The sequence below is a fragment of the Gossypium hirsutum genome, chromosome A13 (assembly GCF_007990345.1).
Source record: "Gossypium hirsutum isolate 1008001.06 chromosome A13, Gossypium_hirsutum_v2.1, whole genome shotgun sequence".
Taxonomy (NCBI): domain Eukaryota; kingdom Viridiplantae; phylum Streptophyta; class Magnoliopsida; order Malvales; family Malvaceae; genus Gossypium; species Gossypium hirsutum.
In genome coordinates, this window is record NC_053436.1 from 2,998,083 (window position 1) to 3,016,323 (window position 18,241).

General features: G+C 32.2%; 3 protein-coding genes across 4 annotated transcripts; 1 reads left to right on the forward strand and 2 right to left on the reverse strand.

Moving 5' to 3' along the window:
- Positions 1–19: 19 nt before the first annotated feature.
- LOC107913486 (laccase-11) lies at positions 20–2,396 on the reverse strand. The gene is made up of 6 exons (XM_016842090.2): positions 2,237–2,396; positions 2,002–2,153; positions 1,669–1,913; positions 1,453–1,581; positions 424–1,347; positions 20–340 (listed from the first exon to the last, which is right to left on the reverse strand). The coding sequence occupies exons 1-6, from the start codon at positions 2,345–2,347 to the stop codon at positions 210–212; spliced, it is 1,692 nt and encodes a 563-aa protein (XP_016697579.2). The 5' UTR covers positions 2,348–2,396; the 3' UTR covers positions 20–209.
- A 2,327-nt stretch (positions 2,397–4,723) lies between these two features.
- Positions 4,724–8,735, forward strand: LOC107913488 (protein S-acyltransferase 11). Its single transcript, XM_016842091.2, has 4 exons — positions 4,724–4,943; positions 6,797–7,019; positions 7,617–7,915; positions 8,031–8,735. The coding sequence occupies exons 1-4, from the start codon at positions 4,917–4,919 to the stop codon at positions 8,517–8,519; spliced, it is 1,038 nt and encodes a 345-aa protein (XP_016697580.1). The 5' UTR covers positions 4,724–4,916; the 3' UTR covers positions 8,520–8,735.
- Positions 8,736–9,799: 1,064 nt separating this feature from the next.
- On the reverse strand, positions 9,800–13,633 carry LOC107913489 (delta(24)-sterol reductase). 2 transcript variants are annotated; one of them, NM_001327083.1, is given in 3 exon segments: positions 9,800–10,465; positions 10,707–11,981; positions 13,617–13,633. In NM_001327083.1, coding segments are annotated over 2 exon segments (1,692 nt in total). In that variant the 5' UTR covers positions 11,955–11,981; positions 13,617–13,633; the 3' UTR covers positions 9,800–10,021.
- Between the last annotated feature and the right edge of the window lie 4,608 nt (positions 13,634–18,241).

The window sequence follows — 18,241 nt, forward strand, 5'->3', positions numbered from 1 at the left end:
CCAGTGTATGAAAGCTTCATTGATGAAACTCGGTATCTCATAAATGGGGAAAACAATCTCAAATAAGGCATTATGATCATGGGATATTTTGATCCCGAGAGAATAGCCTGGAACTGCACAAGGGGAGCAGTTTAGTTTAGAAGAAAAGAAGAAATAAATACATAAAATGTGTTCATCAAGAAAGAATTAATAATCGTTTTTGCAATGTTCTAGCAAGGAGGAAGATCCATTGGTGGTGGTATAATAGACTCTTCCGGTGACTTCCCGTTCTCGACCACAAAGGCCATCTTTAGACCCCACATTGTATGCAGCTCCAAGTGACAATGCATAAACCAAACTCCTGCAAATTAGTCCAAAAAGCCTGAGTAAGTTCGATAAGCTCCAAAACTATTTATTGAAAGGGTCATATATGTGAGAAATTACCTGGATTATCAGCTCTGAATCTTATAGCTGTCCATCCTCCGGTTGGCACTCCAACTGTGTTTCTCTCCGGGGGATCGACGAGGTTGAACTTAGCAGGGTCTTTGGAGGGATTGAAGTTCCCAATACCACTTCCGACAACGAAAAAATTGAAACCGTGAAGATGGAATGGGTGTGACTCCACCGTAAGGAGGTTTGTATCCTGTAATACCAGCTCAACGGTGGAATTGAAAGCCACCTTGCTGAGCCTTGTTCCTAATGAAGTGCCAAGGTTTGCTGTAAGTGGAGCACCAGTGTAGTTAAATGGGACCGGAGGTTGGTCGGGGAAGTCAGTTTTAAATACTCCTTTGATGTTGAAATAATGAGCCTGTAGAAGACCAACCTTTGGCATCACAAAGGTAATGTTGTTCAATGAAGCTGTGAGTTGTGTACCATTTTGACAACTTGAACATGGGTTTGCACCTAAACCAATTGTGTAAAATAGATGGCGGTCGACTTTTAGTGGGACTTTTGCCGGGAATTGTGGGGTATTTAGGCTTTTAAGTCTTTTGTTATAGCTCAGGGCCACATTGGTGTTGTTTGGTGCAGGCAATTTGGGCATGGATGGAATAACCGTCTTCGGGATGTCTTTGTAATGTAGAATTGCTGTAACAGTTTTGTTATCCACGGGAACTGGTGCATCCATGAAAGGCCTGGCTGCCATGAAATATCGACTTGGAGGTTGATCTGCTTTGATTAGAACATTGGTAGTTTGACCTGGCGCGATTAGGATGACCCTGGTTGTGAAGGGCTTGGTGTAGACAGCATCAATCTCTACCACAGTCATGTTATGACCCGCGATCGTGAAAAACAGTTCATCATTGAGTGCAGCGTTGATAATCCGTAACAAGTAAGTTTTGCCTGCCTCAACCTCCATCGAGAAGGTATCTAAAATTGAAACAAGTCACATTGCATAACATTAGCATAATTCTTGAAGATGATCATTTCTTAAAAATTGTTCTTTTTGGTCTAAACCACGAAGCTAAAACTTACGTTTCAACGAACACGGAAAGAGTGACCCTGGTTTCCCATTAATCGTATGAGCATCAGACGTTGGTGGTGGCAACCCCATTTTATTGGCTCCGTTTACAAGTGTTTCAACGTCTGAATTCCACCACTCCCCTGCATATAAAAATTAGGCTGTTAGATACTCCATTTCTCTATATCAAAGAACTTTGAAATATTAGTGACTTTAACCCCATTACAAACCTAGGATTATCTCAGTTTCTCTATGAGGTTTAGGGAATGGAAACATTGTTCCTTCTTTCGGCATAATGACAATGGCACCATAGACCGTAGCTCGTAGCCACAAAATATGTGCATGCCACCATAATGTTCCTCGTTGTCCTGTGACATTAAAGTCGTAGGTGTAACTATGTCCGGTCTTGATAGGGCATTGTGTTATGTATGCAGGTCCATCAGCCCAACCATTACGAAATTGCTTTAACCCATGCCTGGATATAAACATAAACAATAAGTTGATTCAACCATTTCCATATGTTGTGCATAACGATAGGTTAGAGATGGATGTAAAAGACATACCAATGAATGGAAATGTTATATTTTGCATAGTTGGTAAGCTTGACGAGAACTCGATCGCCTTCTCGAGCATAAATGGTTGGTCCTGGAAATCTTCCATTCACTGTGACAATTGGTTTTGCATGGCAAAGCCTGCTTACATTCTTGACTCTTATCTGAACCCAGAAGTACAAACAAAGAGTTAGATAAAGCCCTTAACCCTTCTGAAAATTATAATAAAAAAAAATAGAAAACCCACATCAAATTGATACTTCCTCACTGCAGCTTCAGCTGGAAAAGTCAGAAACCAAGCAAAGCAGAAAATGCAGAGAAAAAATGACCCAAAGCAACTATCAAGCTGCATTGCCATTTTTTTGTAAATGCTTATGATTTTTTTTTTTTTGTGTCTGTGTATGTGTGTGCTGGAACTGAAAGAACCACATTGATACTTATAGTGTTAGAAACATAAGGTTGGTTAATATAAAGTGTTGGTAGTTCAGTGTTTACATATACCTTGGAAGCAACCATTTTAAGAAGTTGAGATATCCATGTATTGTTCGTTAACTATATGCATAAAAGGATAAATAATAAAAATATGGTAATCTCCAAGAAGCTAACATGATTTTAATAATCTATTATTATAAGAATTATGCTTAACAGCAAGGCCTAGCAGTCACCAAAAACTATTGCTTTGCCTTGCATTCTTGATTGCTTGGCTGCTGGTTTTGCCTACTGGAGGTTAAGGATGGTAGAGATGGATTGGTGGGTGATAGATAGCGACCAGCCGTTGTATTATGATTTTGTAACATAGCCATTAAGCTGGTTCCTCCTCAAGGATTAAACTGCATATTTAATATGATGTCAGGGGTTTGAATCCCAATTTTGGGTACAAAAATGTAATTTTCCTTTCAATATACTCTTAACTAGAATCTATGAAACGAGTAAGGGGAAGTTCAGTTCGATTACGCTCGTTTCTTTTGTAAAATTTTTTGAACTATTCGTGATAATTTACTTTGGTTTGAATAATCATTGATTTTTTTATTTATATTACATAAACTGTTCAAATACTTCAATTTGAAATAGATTAATTTTTAATTTCTCGATTTTTTTTGCTAACCCTAAAAATGAGGATTAAATTGTGAGAAGTAGATAATTACTTAAATATCTCATTTGTATTTATGTAATTGCGTTATTGCAACATTTCCTTACTTAACTAAATTGGTGTATTTTAACATTTGTTTAAAATTAATTCGTAATATTACCTTCATCAATAGTTTTATTATTTGATACATTATTAACAGAAATTTTAGACTTCACAAATAGAGTGAAGGATTTTAATTTAAACAAAATAAATTATAACCATTGGATTAAATTTTCCATGTTAAATCCCAACCACTGAAATTCATTGATGGATAAAGAGGAAATTGGAGTTTTTGTGTGTGTGTAGGAAACAATATGGACCATTGGATTTAAAATCCAAATTTAAACCTATCCATTGATTAATATTAAAGAGAAGATTAGTCTAGAATAATTAGCAAGGAAGAAAAAAAAGTAAGCTAAGAATCAAGATCTAATTATCCAATGGTGACTTTTTTTTTCCTTTATTTTAATGTGCAAAAATTTGTCAATGCCAAAAAGTATATATTATATTATCAAATGTTTAAAAAATTAAGATATATTGAAATAAAAATAAAAAAAGAATAGGTTAGGATTCAAAATGCACATTTTAAAAAGTAAAAAAAATGGAGGGAGACTAAATAGAGTTTAATTAATTATTTATTAATATTAGTATATAAAATTAGCAGTAAGCAAAACTTTATTCGATTCGGAAAAATTGAAAAAAATTTGAATTTCAAATTAATCGAATCGAGTTATTTAAATCAACTCAAATAAGTAGTTCGAGTTACGAGTTTGAGTCAAGTTAAATTTTACAATTCAAATAACTTGAATAATTTAAATAGTTTAAAAAACAAATTGATGTAAATACTGTTTAGCCTTTGTCAATTTTGAAAATGAGCAAATTGGTATGTGCCAAACCTTCCCGTCAATGTGAGCTCTTGGGGAAGATCAGCCTGTTATCCCTAGAGTAACTTTTATCCGTTGAGCGACGGCCCTTCCACTCGGCACCGTCAGATCACTAAGGCCGACTTTCGTCCCTGCTCGACGGGTGGGTCTTGCAGTCAAGCTCCCTTCTGCCTTTGCACTCGAGGGCCAATCTCCGTCCGGCCCGAGGAAACCTTTGCACGCCTCCGTTACCTTTTGGGAGGCCTATGCCCCATAGAAACTGTCTACCTGAGACTGTCTCTAAACCAAAATTAAAAAAAAATCAAAATAATTTATAAAAATTTTAAAGAATATAAAAAGTTAAAAATTTTCTAAATCATACTAAAATATATATTTTTTATTATTTTTTCTTTGAAAAAATGTTTAAATATATATAGTTTCAAATTTATCTGCTAAAATATGGAATTAATTATTTTAATTTAACATATTTAATTTTTTAAATTTAATTCAAATAATTTTACTTTATTCGACTCAACTTAAATTTCATTCCACTTGAGAAAAATTTTAAACTAAATTAAGATGAATCGTCAATTCTATTAACTCAAAATATTTTTCGCTGAATTCCAAAAAAAAAACAAAATCAATTTTCTGAAAATGCAAAATTTGGTGGATAATGGGCTAAGGCCCGAGAAACAAGATCGTGATATTAAAAAAGAACACGAATTGGATTTTTTTTAATTGATTAATCTTATTGTTTTAATCTCCAAATTCCAAATCTAATAATTTTCAAATGTTTTTCCGATTTCAACCAAGCAAAAGTGAGGAAGGAAGAAGGGACAGACCTCTCTCGAGTTGAGTAAAATATTAGAAATGAACTGATAAGAATACCGCACAACAATAAGTAATTCACCGAAAAAAACAAAAGCTCGAAGAACATGGCTGAGTCGGCTGAGTCCAGCAAGGTTACTTCTATTTTTCTTCTTCTTTTCCTTTTATTTTCTTCTGTTTCCTCTTCCTTTCATCGTAGTTCTGAGATCTTTTTTCCTCTTTTTGTTTCATATCGTTTTTTTTTTAAATTTATACTTTTCTATTTCTTGTGTTCTGTTTTACCTTTTGAAAAATTAGCCTGCTCTACTTATAACGCCATTTTTGTTATTATTTATTAGTCTTGTGTTTATGTAATTAAGTTGGATGATAAATAGGATTTTTTTTTTTGGTTGTTGATGTGATGAAGGAATTTTAGTTTTGCTTGAATGTTTATCAGTTTATTCATTAGTAGTAGGCTTTTGATTTTATTTCATAGTAATTTGCACACAAATTTTGCTTGAAAACTAATTGAATTATGAGTTAGTCGAATTAATTTTGTTAAAATAAAAAACTTAGTTGTTAAAATTAAGTTTGAATTGTTCAATGCAAATTGCGTGTGTTTCTGCAGTCTGGAAAGGGAAAAATTAGCTTGCTCAATTTATAATGTTACTTTTGTTATTATTTATTATTATTAGTTTTGTGTAGATATAATTAAGCTATATAAATAGGATGTTTTATTTGTTTACTTTTTATTTATTTTTTGGTGATGAAGTTATGGTTAAATGTTAAACAGAATATTTAATTTGGAGTTGTATGTTGCTTTATTTCATAGTAATTCCACATAAAAAAATTAGTTATTAAAATCAAGTTTGAATTGCACAATGCAAATTGTGTGTTTCCTGTAATCTAGGAAGGAAAAACAATCAAAACTCAAACCCTAAAAAAAAAGGAAAAAAACTTGAAAAAGAAAAGTAGATATTATTCCTCCTAGAAATTCAGTGGTCATGGTGTAACTGTACAACATAGCAGAATACCTTAGTAAAATAAACATAAACTACCACTAAATTTCTACCTAGTATAGCTAAGGACCATAATCTAAGAATCCTTGATGAATCCATTTAAAATAAAGGAAAATGAAACTATCACCAGCATATTGCCCTTCTAGATGGTATAGCATTTCATGCTCTATTTCCTGTTCTGACAATTGAAATTTATCTGCATTCTAAGTACTTTCTAGGACTTTTTCCGGCATTCCCAAAATGAAGGGGTTGGTAGGATTTGGTTTATTTTACCTTTTTTTCTACAAAAACATGTAGAGAACTTCAGTCTTGCTCTTGCTGATACTTTTTACATTTATTTGCGGAAAATCAAACAAGTCCTATCTGCTGAGCTGTTTTATCAGATAATTTATTAAATTTTAAACTAAAATTAATGATAGAAGTAAAATGTTTGAAGTTTTTCCCTGTCATTTCTTTGATATGCTATTTTCCTGTAAAAGATTGAAGGAAATAAAGAAAAGATTTAAAGATATAAAAAGTCAGATTTTATTTAGGAAAAGAAAGTGCAAAGTGAATGATTAAAAAATGCAACATGAAATGTAAAAACCACTTCGAATATGTAACTGTGCGATCTTGTTTTCTATGGCGATTGAGCAGTTGTGGATTTGATTGATAACATTTATGAAAAACCATTTGATGGAATCCTAAAGGGAAAAAAAAGTGAGGAAGAAAATAAATTATGTTATTATACTGAAAGTGGAGCATAAGTGAGTGGTTGCGTGTCATTTCCAATCTCCAAATATAGAGGTTCAGATTGATATAAAAATTGTATAAAAAAGCAGATTGAGATTGAGTGTTTTGTGTCACTTCCAATCTCCAAATATAGAGGTTGAGACAGGTATAAAAACTGTATCTGTTGAAATTTGTATTTTAATGGGCAAGTACAATGAAAAAGTGGATTTCCTTAATCGGGTGACTGAAGAATACTAAACAGTTTTCGACTTTTGTAGGATTATTTTGTAACAACAGTCAATGAGGATCATGCAACTATATGCTGGGGTTGTGGATTGCGTCTCCTCCTTCGAACTCATGCACCTGTTTTCAAGTGTGGTTGGTGTGGAGCCATTACAAGTCAAAATGTAAATAAAACCGAAACCAAGTGTCTTTGGGGGAGGCGCTTGCAAGACCGTTGCTTTGTTACGATTCTCTCCGTATTTATGCTCTTTTTGATATGTATGCTCTTTCCCTCTCTCCCATTGTGGTTTATATAATAGTTGAAACTCTCCACTTAAAGGCACATCTTCAGTGTGACTTGAGGTTTAAGTAGTATTAGGAAATTACAATTGATACCCTGAATCTCGGCATTTAGTTTTCAAATCATCCCTTGTATTTGTTTTTGCTTAATCTCAACCTCAGAATTTCTGGACTTGACTATTTTAACTTTCCAAATTCACCGTTCAATTTACAAAAATAGTTATCCCAAAATGGAGCTGTCAATATTAACATTGGAAAATCATCTGCTTATAAGTTTTCATGGGTGACTTTGAAGTGAAAAATATATGTTTAAGAATTTTGACAATAGTATTATAATGGATTAGTTGTTTACGAAAAAGATTGTGGAAACTTTTGTGTAGTTAGATTCATAGTTAGATCTCAGATGTTTAAGAAATCTTTTATTATGTATATCCACGTAGTTGATTCTTTTGCTGCTGCTGAATTTAATTGTATCCTCCTTTTGATACGACAACATCCAGCTTGTTACTAACTGCACTAATAATGTTTCATGAATTTTTATATTTCTGATCATAATATGTTGGCATGAAATTGCAGGTGGGGGAGTATGGGCGGTGCATTGGTTTGTTTTCTCTGTCAGCTATACCTTTGGGATATTTCATTACATCTTAACAGCTATTTTGGCTGCAACTACTGTTTCAACCTTCAGCTTATCTGCATTCCGATGTGCCGGCACACCTCCAACCTTGTTGTGGGGTAGCTATCCAGTTGTAGGGAAAGGTGACCTCAAAAATTATACCTTCTGCCACTATTGTGTGAAACCGAAATCACCAAGAGCGCATCACTGCCGTTCGTGTGGTACATGTGTTCTAGACATGGATCATCACTGTCCTTTTGTAAGTATTAAGCATATTCTGAAAGTGTAGATGCAAAATGTACGGTAAACAAGAAGGTTTCTCTGAGTATTCAATATTAATTTTTGAAGTCGGGATTGGTTTTTGTTGCATACAGATAGGGAACTGCGTTGGCGCAGCAAATCATCGGCATTTCATCGCCTTCCTTTTTTCAGCTGTTTTCAGTACAATCTACATTTCATTCATATCCGCGTATGCCGGGTTACATATCTGGCCACCAGTAAAGTACAGATCCCTCGGGCACTTGAATGGTTCCGGCAGAGATTTGGCAATTCGAGCATTCAAGGAAGTTATGCTTGCTTTGGTGAGCTCAGCAGTCCAACTTTCAGCCAGGGGTCTTATTCTTGTTTATCTATTTGTTTCGAGTGTTTCGTTGCAGATCGGTTTAAGTGTTCTTCTGTGGCAGCAGCTATGTTATATATATGAAGGCAAAACTTACCTCAGCCATTTAAGCTCACAGGGTAGTGGAGGTGATCACATTGAAGAAAAAGGTTGCCAAAATATTTTCAGGTTTTTTGGCTGTCCATATTCTATTTTCAGATATTTGCCTACCCTACGAAATTCACCTAAAAGACACACCAAGTGATATATATATATATACACACACACTCACACGAAAGAGATTGAAAGCGTCTGACTTTTTAGATATACTGCATTCATGATGATGATGATGATGATATTATGATGATGATGATGTGATGGCTTCAGTGATTGATGAATTTCATTGTAGTTTTTTGTACTGGCAGATAATAACAGTCTGTTAAAAAGTATAAACCGTCTAAGAGCGCCATTTCTTCTTTTACATCTTTTTGTGCGTTGCAGAGGATCCGATTATCGCTCGCTCTGCCCATCTCACTTCTGCAAAAAAGATTCCAAATAATTCATTTAATGCAGGGTTAAATTTATTAGACATGATTTAATCTTTAAATTTATTTCTAAATTTTAAATGAATATTAAAATATTAATATTTTAACAATTAAATTTTAAATTAATTTAGATATAATTTGGTGATTAAATTTTAAACAATCACATTAGTCTTATTTTAAACATGTGTATCAAATATTGAATGAACAAGTAGGATATATCTAAACTAACAACAATTTAATTGATATAAATATTAATATTTCACTCAAATTTTAAAATTTTAAGACTAACTTAAAATTTAAACCGAAAAACAAAAAGAAATGTTTCCTTTAATTTATCTTCAAAAAAGATGGAATTTAAGTTATTAATTTTTATTAGAAATTTTATCACATGCATATAGGGTGGAAATCACATCTTTAGAACATGATATGTTTAAAAATAACATATAATAAATAATGATCCGTACGGTTTGGAACTAATTAATAATAACATATGAAATATATATTATATTAAAATGAAAATAATAGATTAAATTGAGAGTAAAATGAAATTTAAATATAAAAATAATCAAATTAAAAATACAATTTATTTATCATTGTGTTGTCATCAATACTATGTTAATATTGAGTTAATTTATGACACTAACTCAATCAACCATATTATTAATATATATACAAATTTTTATAATAAATATATTTATTAAGTTTTATATAAAATTTTAAAAAATTGAGCTCAAATAGTAAAAGCATAATGTTTTTTGTTTAAATCTCATTATGGATAAATTTTTAATTTTTATTAAAGTATAGAAAGTTGAAAAAATTCATGTAGTTATATAATTTACTTTACAAATAAAATGAATTTTTAATAATTCCCTAATTGAATTGGAATCCGATTTATAGGTAAGAGGGAAAGCATGTTGGTATGCAAGAACCAACAAACCAGCAATAGCAACTTTTGGTTGAAAGGTAATGTTGGAGTGATTGCAGCAGGCGCAGCCAAATATGAGAGCTAAAAACAAAAGCCTCTCATTATCACAAGTCTATCCATAATAGCTAAACTATAGCCATAAATCATCCCACAACATTCACTGCTTAAACCTATCCCATAACATCAGTTCCGACCCCCCATAATACCATCGCTGAAAGCAAATACTAAATTAAAGAGACAACAAAGAGAATGCAAAGATTCCTCTCACATAAAATCTACCAAACTCCCCCATGCTCACTAATCAGCCTCTGCATAGGCAGTTTCAAGGTGGGCTTGCTCCGCTTCTTGGACCTCTTTTTCGGTCTTCCTTCCTTTCTTGGATTTGTAGTACACACTCATGAATGTTCCCACAGCTCCGTACTTCCTACGCACATGCTCATACAGGTCAGCATCGAACATCCTCCAGAAATCCTTCTCGTTCAGCTCCGACACTGCATACTGTGGCTGAAAACTATGGTTTTTGATCAGCCATTGCTCCATTTTACGAACTGCCTCAGCACCATCAAATACTTCACCCCTCAATACAGGGCCTGGAGCATAATACACCCCAACATCGGTGAACATCTGAGCGTATGGTGTGTCGCCTTGTCTGTGCTGCTGCTCAAAGCCTGGTTCAGGATACACCATTGTCTTGACAGGAAGCTTGAACAGTCGGTGCGGGCAGAGCCAAATGGGATAGATCTGGAGAATCCACATTTTATACAAGCATCATTAAGATCTTAAGTTACAAATTTAAATGAGTTCAATCAGGAAATTATCCATGATGAAATTCCAATCTTTCTTGTGTTTTCACAATCAAGGTAACCCACAAAACAGTCATTTCATCATAAGAAAAACATTAAGAGTGAGAGATGGATTAATTGCAACATAAAATAATAATGAGGTAATGAAAGGAAAAACAAGGCAATAACATAAAATTTACCTCCATCTCATGGTGGACCCACTCAAGGGCATCCCCAACCTTGTAAAGAGGAACAAGCATGTCTTGAATGACATGCATCTCATGGTAATAGTTTCTTATAGATTCACCTTGAGTAGCCTTGAGCAAGGAAACCTTGGGTGGCATCAACCAGCCCAAAAGAAACCTAAACCACCATTGATCTCCGAATGGAAGTATAAGCTTCCCCTCCCAATACAAACATCTTGTGTGCCTGTGGTAATATTCTCTTGTAGGAATGTACTCTACAAACTCTCCCTTCTTTAAGGCCGTTTGCGCATGTTGGTAGAACCAGGGTTTAAACCACCAACCTACATTGTTAATTTTATTCCCCTTCTTCTTGGCCTCTTCTTTAGAGGCATATCTCCCAGTCATGAACACACCTTCAGTGGGTGAGTAGACCATGCCTTCTACAAAATCGGGAACTTTCTCTGGATTATCCTGATCACCATCTCTGGGTGCAAAAGAGTCCATATAACCTTGAGCAAGGTCCTGCAAATTCCCCACTACAGGCGTGTATGTCAGTCTCATGTATTCTTTAACAGGTATAAGCTTGATTTCTGCAGCAACAAGAAACCCAAGAGTTCCTTGAGACCATGGGATAGCATAGAAAAGATCAGAATATTCATTGTCCTTGGTAGCTCTAACAACACGGCCATCAGCCAAAACTATCTCATAAGCTACAACAGTATCAGAAAACAGGCCATAGATGTGTGAGCTTCCTTCAATCCCGTAGCCATTGATGAGACCACCTACTGTAAGATCGTCAAGCTCTGCAACCACAGCAAGGGAAAGATTCATTGGAACTGTGACACGTGTAATCTGCCCCATGTTTACAAGTGGCTCAACCCTTGCAATCATTCTCTCTCTATCAATTTCAAGAATGTTACGGAAAGCAGACAAATCAACTTCATAATGGCGAGCTCTCTTATAGTCTACATTCCGCATCCCCACCGCAATCCATGGTTTGCGGGCTGTGCATACAAGACCATCCTTTTTTGGATTCCTCTGTTTGAGACGCTTCACTACTTTCTTAACATTTTCATCATGTTCCTTCTGACGCTGCTTGTAGGACTTCATCTCGGATCTGACATCTCCAAGATATATGAGAAAGTAATACAGAGCCGAAAAAGGAAGGACAAAAAATATAACAAAAACCCAACGAAACTGGACCAAAAAGTCCACCAAGCCCTTCTTCCTCTTTGGGCGAAGGGGTGCTTGAAGATCTGACATTTTGGGAGTGAAAGAATGCCTCTTCCTCTGCAACAACAATGACAGTAGTTTTAAGTAAATATAAACACTCCATACAGCATTTACATTTCAGGGTTTTCAGACTTCTAAAAGTAACAGATTAGCTTCTCATGATAAAATGAGATAAACTACTAAACTAGACACTTTACTTGCTGATTTAGAAAGTGAAACCTTCACAGGAACCCAAGAAAATTATCATTTAAGGATTAAGAATGCCAAAAACTCATTCATTGTCAACCTAGGAGATTAAAGTTTACATGCACCAATAAGTAAGAGTATAGTCATAAGGCACATTGCACTCCAAAGGAAAGAACTCAAGTTCAAAAAAGGCAACAACAAAACCCAAAAGGTTTAATTTTCATGGACCCGTAATTCTACCAAACTATACATATATCCAAAAATATGGACAAGACAAACATTTAGCACAAAAAGATCAGATGGACGTTCACAAACTAAGTAGCAAAACTAAAATACCTAGAGATGCATGTCAAGGGTTCGATCTTTTACACATAGGAAGCAAAGCAAAGATCAAATCCTCTGAAGAAAATAGCTCCTTAAATCACATACTGATCAGTATATTATTCAAGCAGGAGAAAATAGCAAATTGCAAAGGCATTTTCAATAGCATCAAAGATGCATCAGTTACATCAGAATTCTAAAATTGACTTGTTTCAAGCTGACAAGCAATCAGTACCAAATTGCACATCAACCCATTATATTTTTATCCTTTTACTATTCACGAAAACAGAAAGTTAAGCTTCAAACAACAAATGCAAACCTCCTAAAGCAGGTTTCTGCTTCTTCTTTTTGGATTAATAAACATTTTACTTACAAAAAAATAAATAAATAAAACAAGTCTAGTATGGCTAACTTGTTATGTTTCATTCACTCAAAATCCACATCAGAAACATTCGGCAAGACACAGTCTTGCCAGCATCATAAAAACCACGCATGAAAATATTATATTTAGAGTATTAGATTAATCCAGTTAGCTCAGGACATCAGATCTTTTCATGGCTTCACTTTTTGTCTTCCAAAATAACCCAAAAGCCAAACCGGCTCAACCATCTCTATGACGAAAACAGAACCATCAGCACAATAATCTAATAAACACATAAGACAAAAAATTCCTTCTCTATGTACAGTCAACAGTTAACCAAGACATGCTTGGCTAGCAACTTGCACTTAGAGGAGGAGAAAAATAAAAGACAACAAATAGACCATCAATCACTGTTAAAGCTGCAGATCTACTTTTTTAAAAAAAAAAAGATTAGGTGATACTTTTGTTTCCAAAAAAATAGTAAGAGTTACGAAAGAAATCAGAAGTATTCTCAAAATTTAAGAACATAAAACAAAGCATTATTAGGTAGCAATAACAATATTTACTTCATTTTCCCTCATTTTCCACAGGAACTGAGCAGAGATCTAACACAAGTAACAACGACAGCAAAATAAAGGCTAAAGCGAGAAGAGAAAATCCGAAACAAAGAAAGACTAAAAGGAAAAACACCATCCAAATGTTGAAATTGAAAGGTAGATATATAAAGGGAAAAAAAATAACAGTTTCCTCCATTTTTCCTGGTAACCAAAAAGATAAAAGAAAAATTCAAACCGAAAGACAAGCGAAGAGAGAAATGATAAGACCTTAAGCTCCAAAGAACCGCCGACAAGGTGGAAATTATGAAGAGCTAAGGGAAGTTTAGTATAAATATAGTGAGCTCAGCTTCACTGTACTGTGAGTGTAACGCTAATGGTTGCGGATATATTAGTATCTTATTTTATTTTTATTTTATTTACATTAGACATAATTAAAATAAGGGGAATATTTATAAATTAATTAAAATAATTAATTTTTTGAAAAAATCGAAGACAGATCATATAAATTGAAAAAGGGGATGGGCCAATAGATTCGCTGGCGTTGACAGTTTCACCAGGCCGAAATCATGTGACAACCTGACGTATCAAAATGTGATTTCCTTTATTAATAAAGTATTAGTGATTAATTTTAAAACAAAAAATTTTATTAGTGAGCAATTAGTGGGAAAATTATATTTTTTTTTGTTTATGTATTTAATTATTTATGCGTAACGTGCCTTGGTTAGTAACGACAAAATTTTGACGGAGTTTCTTATGTTACTGAATTTTTTTTTCAAAAAAAATCCACACGAATCTCGCATGAAGCTTGTTAAACTTATGTATTATGTATGATTTATTTTTATTAAAATATAAATTATTAAAATTATTACTTTTATTTGCCTTAAATTATATTTTAATCATTTATATTTAAAATTTTACATTTTAGTCACTTATATTATTATTTTTTACGAAGTGGTCTCTCTACTAATAAACTTTATTATCAACCTAACGATAGTCCAAATAGGTTTTAAATGCCAACTTAGATGTAACAGAGTTTAGCAATAGAGTGATCGCTTCGTAACAAAACGATAACGTGAGTAACTAAAATGTAACATTTTAATCATAAGTAATTAAAATATAAATTTAAGTAAACAAAAGTGACTATTTTTATAGTTTACTTTTTTTATATTATAAAAAAAGAGTTATCTACTTTTTAAAAATAAAAATAATATCACAAATATCGCAGACCCCGGTTTACGTTCATTACACTTGTCTATTATTAAAATGTAATATCACAAATATCGCAAATTCCCGGTTTACATTCATTCCACGTGTCTATTTATGTTTCTATTTTGTAATCATATTTTTTTAAAAAAAAGGAAAATTTCTTATTAAACTAGAATTATTTTCCACATTAGTTGGATTTAAAAATAATTATTTATTTATTATTTAAATTTTAAAATTATAATAACCAGAATATGCTTGTTCGTTAGGTCCGGTAAAATAAATTTTCTTTTATTCTTAACATACGAAATGGTACTTAAATTGTACTGTTTTTTCGGCTTCATGGTTGAAAAGGTCTTCGCATTTAAAAAAAATTAACCTCTTTTTTTTACAGTTAATTGGGTACTTAAACTGTTAAAATATATCAAAAATATTTTTTGACTGTTAAAGTTCGTTACCCCTAATTTTTTACAATTAAAGTCATCACGTGTCATAATAATTGAGTGACACGTGGCAAAAAATTAATAAAAAATAAAAATCAATAAAAATTATAAAAATTATTAAATTTTAATAAAAGAATATAAAAATATTTAATTTTTATTAAAAATTAGGAAACAAATTATAAAAATCATTGAAAAATATAAAATATATAGAAATATAAAAAAACTATAAACTTTTATAATGTCGCAAGAAAATTATAAAAAAATGTAAAAAATATAAAATTCATTAAAATTTATAAAAATTATCGTACCAAAAGAAGTATTTTATAATTTTTATATAATTTTTATTAATTTTTTTTATTTTTTATCATTTTTATCACATTTCAAGTTGTGTTGCGATACATGATACCTTAATTGGAAAAAACTAGAGTCGTTAACTTTAATTGAAAATTTTTGAAGGTTTTTTTTTATGTATTGACAGTTCAAGTACCCAATTGAGTGCAAAAAAATAGGGGCTTAATTACATATTTTTTTTAAATTGAGAGTTTTTTACACCTTTTAAGTCTTACTTTTTTCCAAGTTGATATCTTGTTAGTCAAATCACTAAATCTTTTTTTATTTTAACTTAACCCACAAATTGATACCTAAGTTATGCCTTCTTATTTTGATACTTAAATATTTTTTTGGACACAAGTGGTAGTTAAACTTTTTTTTTCCAAGTTAATACATCTATTAGTTTAATCCTTAAATCTATTTTTTTTAAAATAACCAATTAAAAATTTACGCATGATAAAAAAACTATTTTCTTTAATATTTTTCTTTTTCTTTTTTTTTTCTTTCTTTAGGACCAAATTGACGGTTGAATTGATTAGGCCTTAGTTTCCAGTTTGATCAATTTGTTCCGTTCAATCAAGTAAATTATTTAAAAAATTCATAAAAATAAAAAAATAAAAAATCAGTTCAATCGATTTATATCGATCTATAAGTCAATCGGTTCAATCCCTATCTCCAGACTAGTACCCCAACTAGTTTTCGATCGTTCAGACCGACTAGTCTGGTCTAATTCTAAAAACACTAGTTTTAATCAATGAAATAACTTTTTTATCCCACCAAGTTGAGTAAACATGTGGTGAATTTCAAAAACAAAATTAATCGTTAATGTATCGACCTAGAGAGGACAAATTTTGAGCATTATTAATATTGTTAGACATTATAAAGGAAGAAAGAAAAGAGAGGGAGGAAAAATAGAAAATATAAAGAGAGAAATAAAAAAAATTAAAAAATATATTTTTTATGTGTATATGAGGTGGCTGTTTATTATTTGATTAGATTTTTTTAATGGATATAACATTTAGTGTAAAATGAGTAAGAAGAATAATTTAGGTATCAACTTTGAAAAAAAAAAGTATAGTTTAAGTATTAATTTATGGGTTAAGCTTTTCTAAAATAGATTTAATGATTCGACTAATGAAGGTACCAACTTCGGAAAAAAAATGTAATTTAGGCACCTTTATAGATGAAAAAACAGGAAGATAGGAAAAATGGTATAATTAAAGTACGGATTAAGTTTTTTTTATTATAAAAAAAGGACTTCATTACTATTACACTACATAGTTGATATCAGATTAAATTTTTAATTAATATAATATTTATATTAATTTATAATTATTTGATAATTTTATTCTTAAATAAATTAATTTACAGGCGATTTGAATTATGAGAAAATTATACAAATTATGAGGTATTTGTTTGAAGCAATTGAAACATAATAGAATGAATATTGAAAATACTAAAATATGTCATATCACAAAAATAAATTTTTTTTATTAATATCACAAAAATAATTGAACAAAAACATGTGGGTTAATATTAATAGGCTTAATATCATTTTTAGCCCAAGACTATAGGAAAATTCTCACTTAAACCCTTTTACTATTTTTTTCGATCATTTTACCCCATACTTTCAGTTCCTCACTCAAGTTAGCCCCTTAACTATTTTCTGTTAAAAAAAATCTAATGTGGTTGTTTGAGCAAATCAAAAGCTAACATGTGGACACTTAATCCACGTCATTTTAATGACTGAAATGCCAACATGTATTTTTTATTTTTTCATTAATAATAAATTATTTCCCTTTTTTTTTCTTTTTCTCTTTTTCTGCTCTAAAAAATTAATTTATTATTCAACATGAAATGTTTTGAATCAGGAAATGTATTGTAGATAACACAATTTTGAGAAATATGGAAGCTCATAAGACCCAAAAATGGCTGCTCCAACTTCACTGTCGACCAACATCCGAGATTGGTCCAAGGTTCTAATAGCGGAGTACAGGGAACGTGGTGGTGATGAAGATGTTGACGAACGGTGGCCATGGTGGCCAGAGCAGGGCACTAACAATGTCAGATTGACGAACAATGGTGGATTGAAAGCTTGAGTTTCATACCTTTAATGAACCTTCAACGTGTTCCTTGGATTTTCTAGAAAAACTAAGTCGACTAGTTGAAGGAAGGGGAAAACGGGAGCCCAAGGGTGGCTTTCAATCGGAGCTCCGATGCCGGAATAAGGTAGCGGGAGTAAGAACAAAATAAGGTGGCTAGCTTTTTACTTGGGGTTTGAGTTAAGCGAGAAAGAAAGAAGAAAAGGGAGAAAGATGACACTGTGAGCTTGATTGGAGGAAAGGCGATAGTGATGAGCAATGATGACGGTGGTGGCATTCATGCAATGCCTAAGGTTTCACTCTGGTGGAAAAGTTTGATTTTTTTTTTAAATACAACATTAGTCACTCAATTCTAATTTTAATAACAGCAGTCACTTAACTTTTAAGATAACAAATTAATTATATTAATTATTTTTCGACATAATAAAAAAGTGACATAACATTCAACCGGCTAGGTTAGAGTGCTCACTGTCATTTAAACAACTCAAATTTAAGAACCATAACTGGGTAAAAGAAGAACAAGAAGAAAAAAAAAAGTAGAAGAAAATAAATTGATATGTTGTACTTTTTCTTTCACGCCACTCCATTCCATTTTAAGGTTCTTCAAAAACCCATTCATGTAAATCAAGCAGTCTCTTTATCCTTTTTCACAGCCCTAATCTTTTGTCCATTTGCTTAAACTTTTGATTTGAACAAAAACCTATTCAACCAGCCATAGAGATCTAGGGTTTCTAAAGGAAAATTTTGAAAGCATTTTTAAGAGAGCTAATCAAATAAGAAACAATTGTTGATTGATGTTGGAGAAATTGGAAAC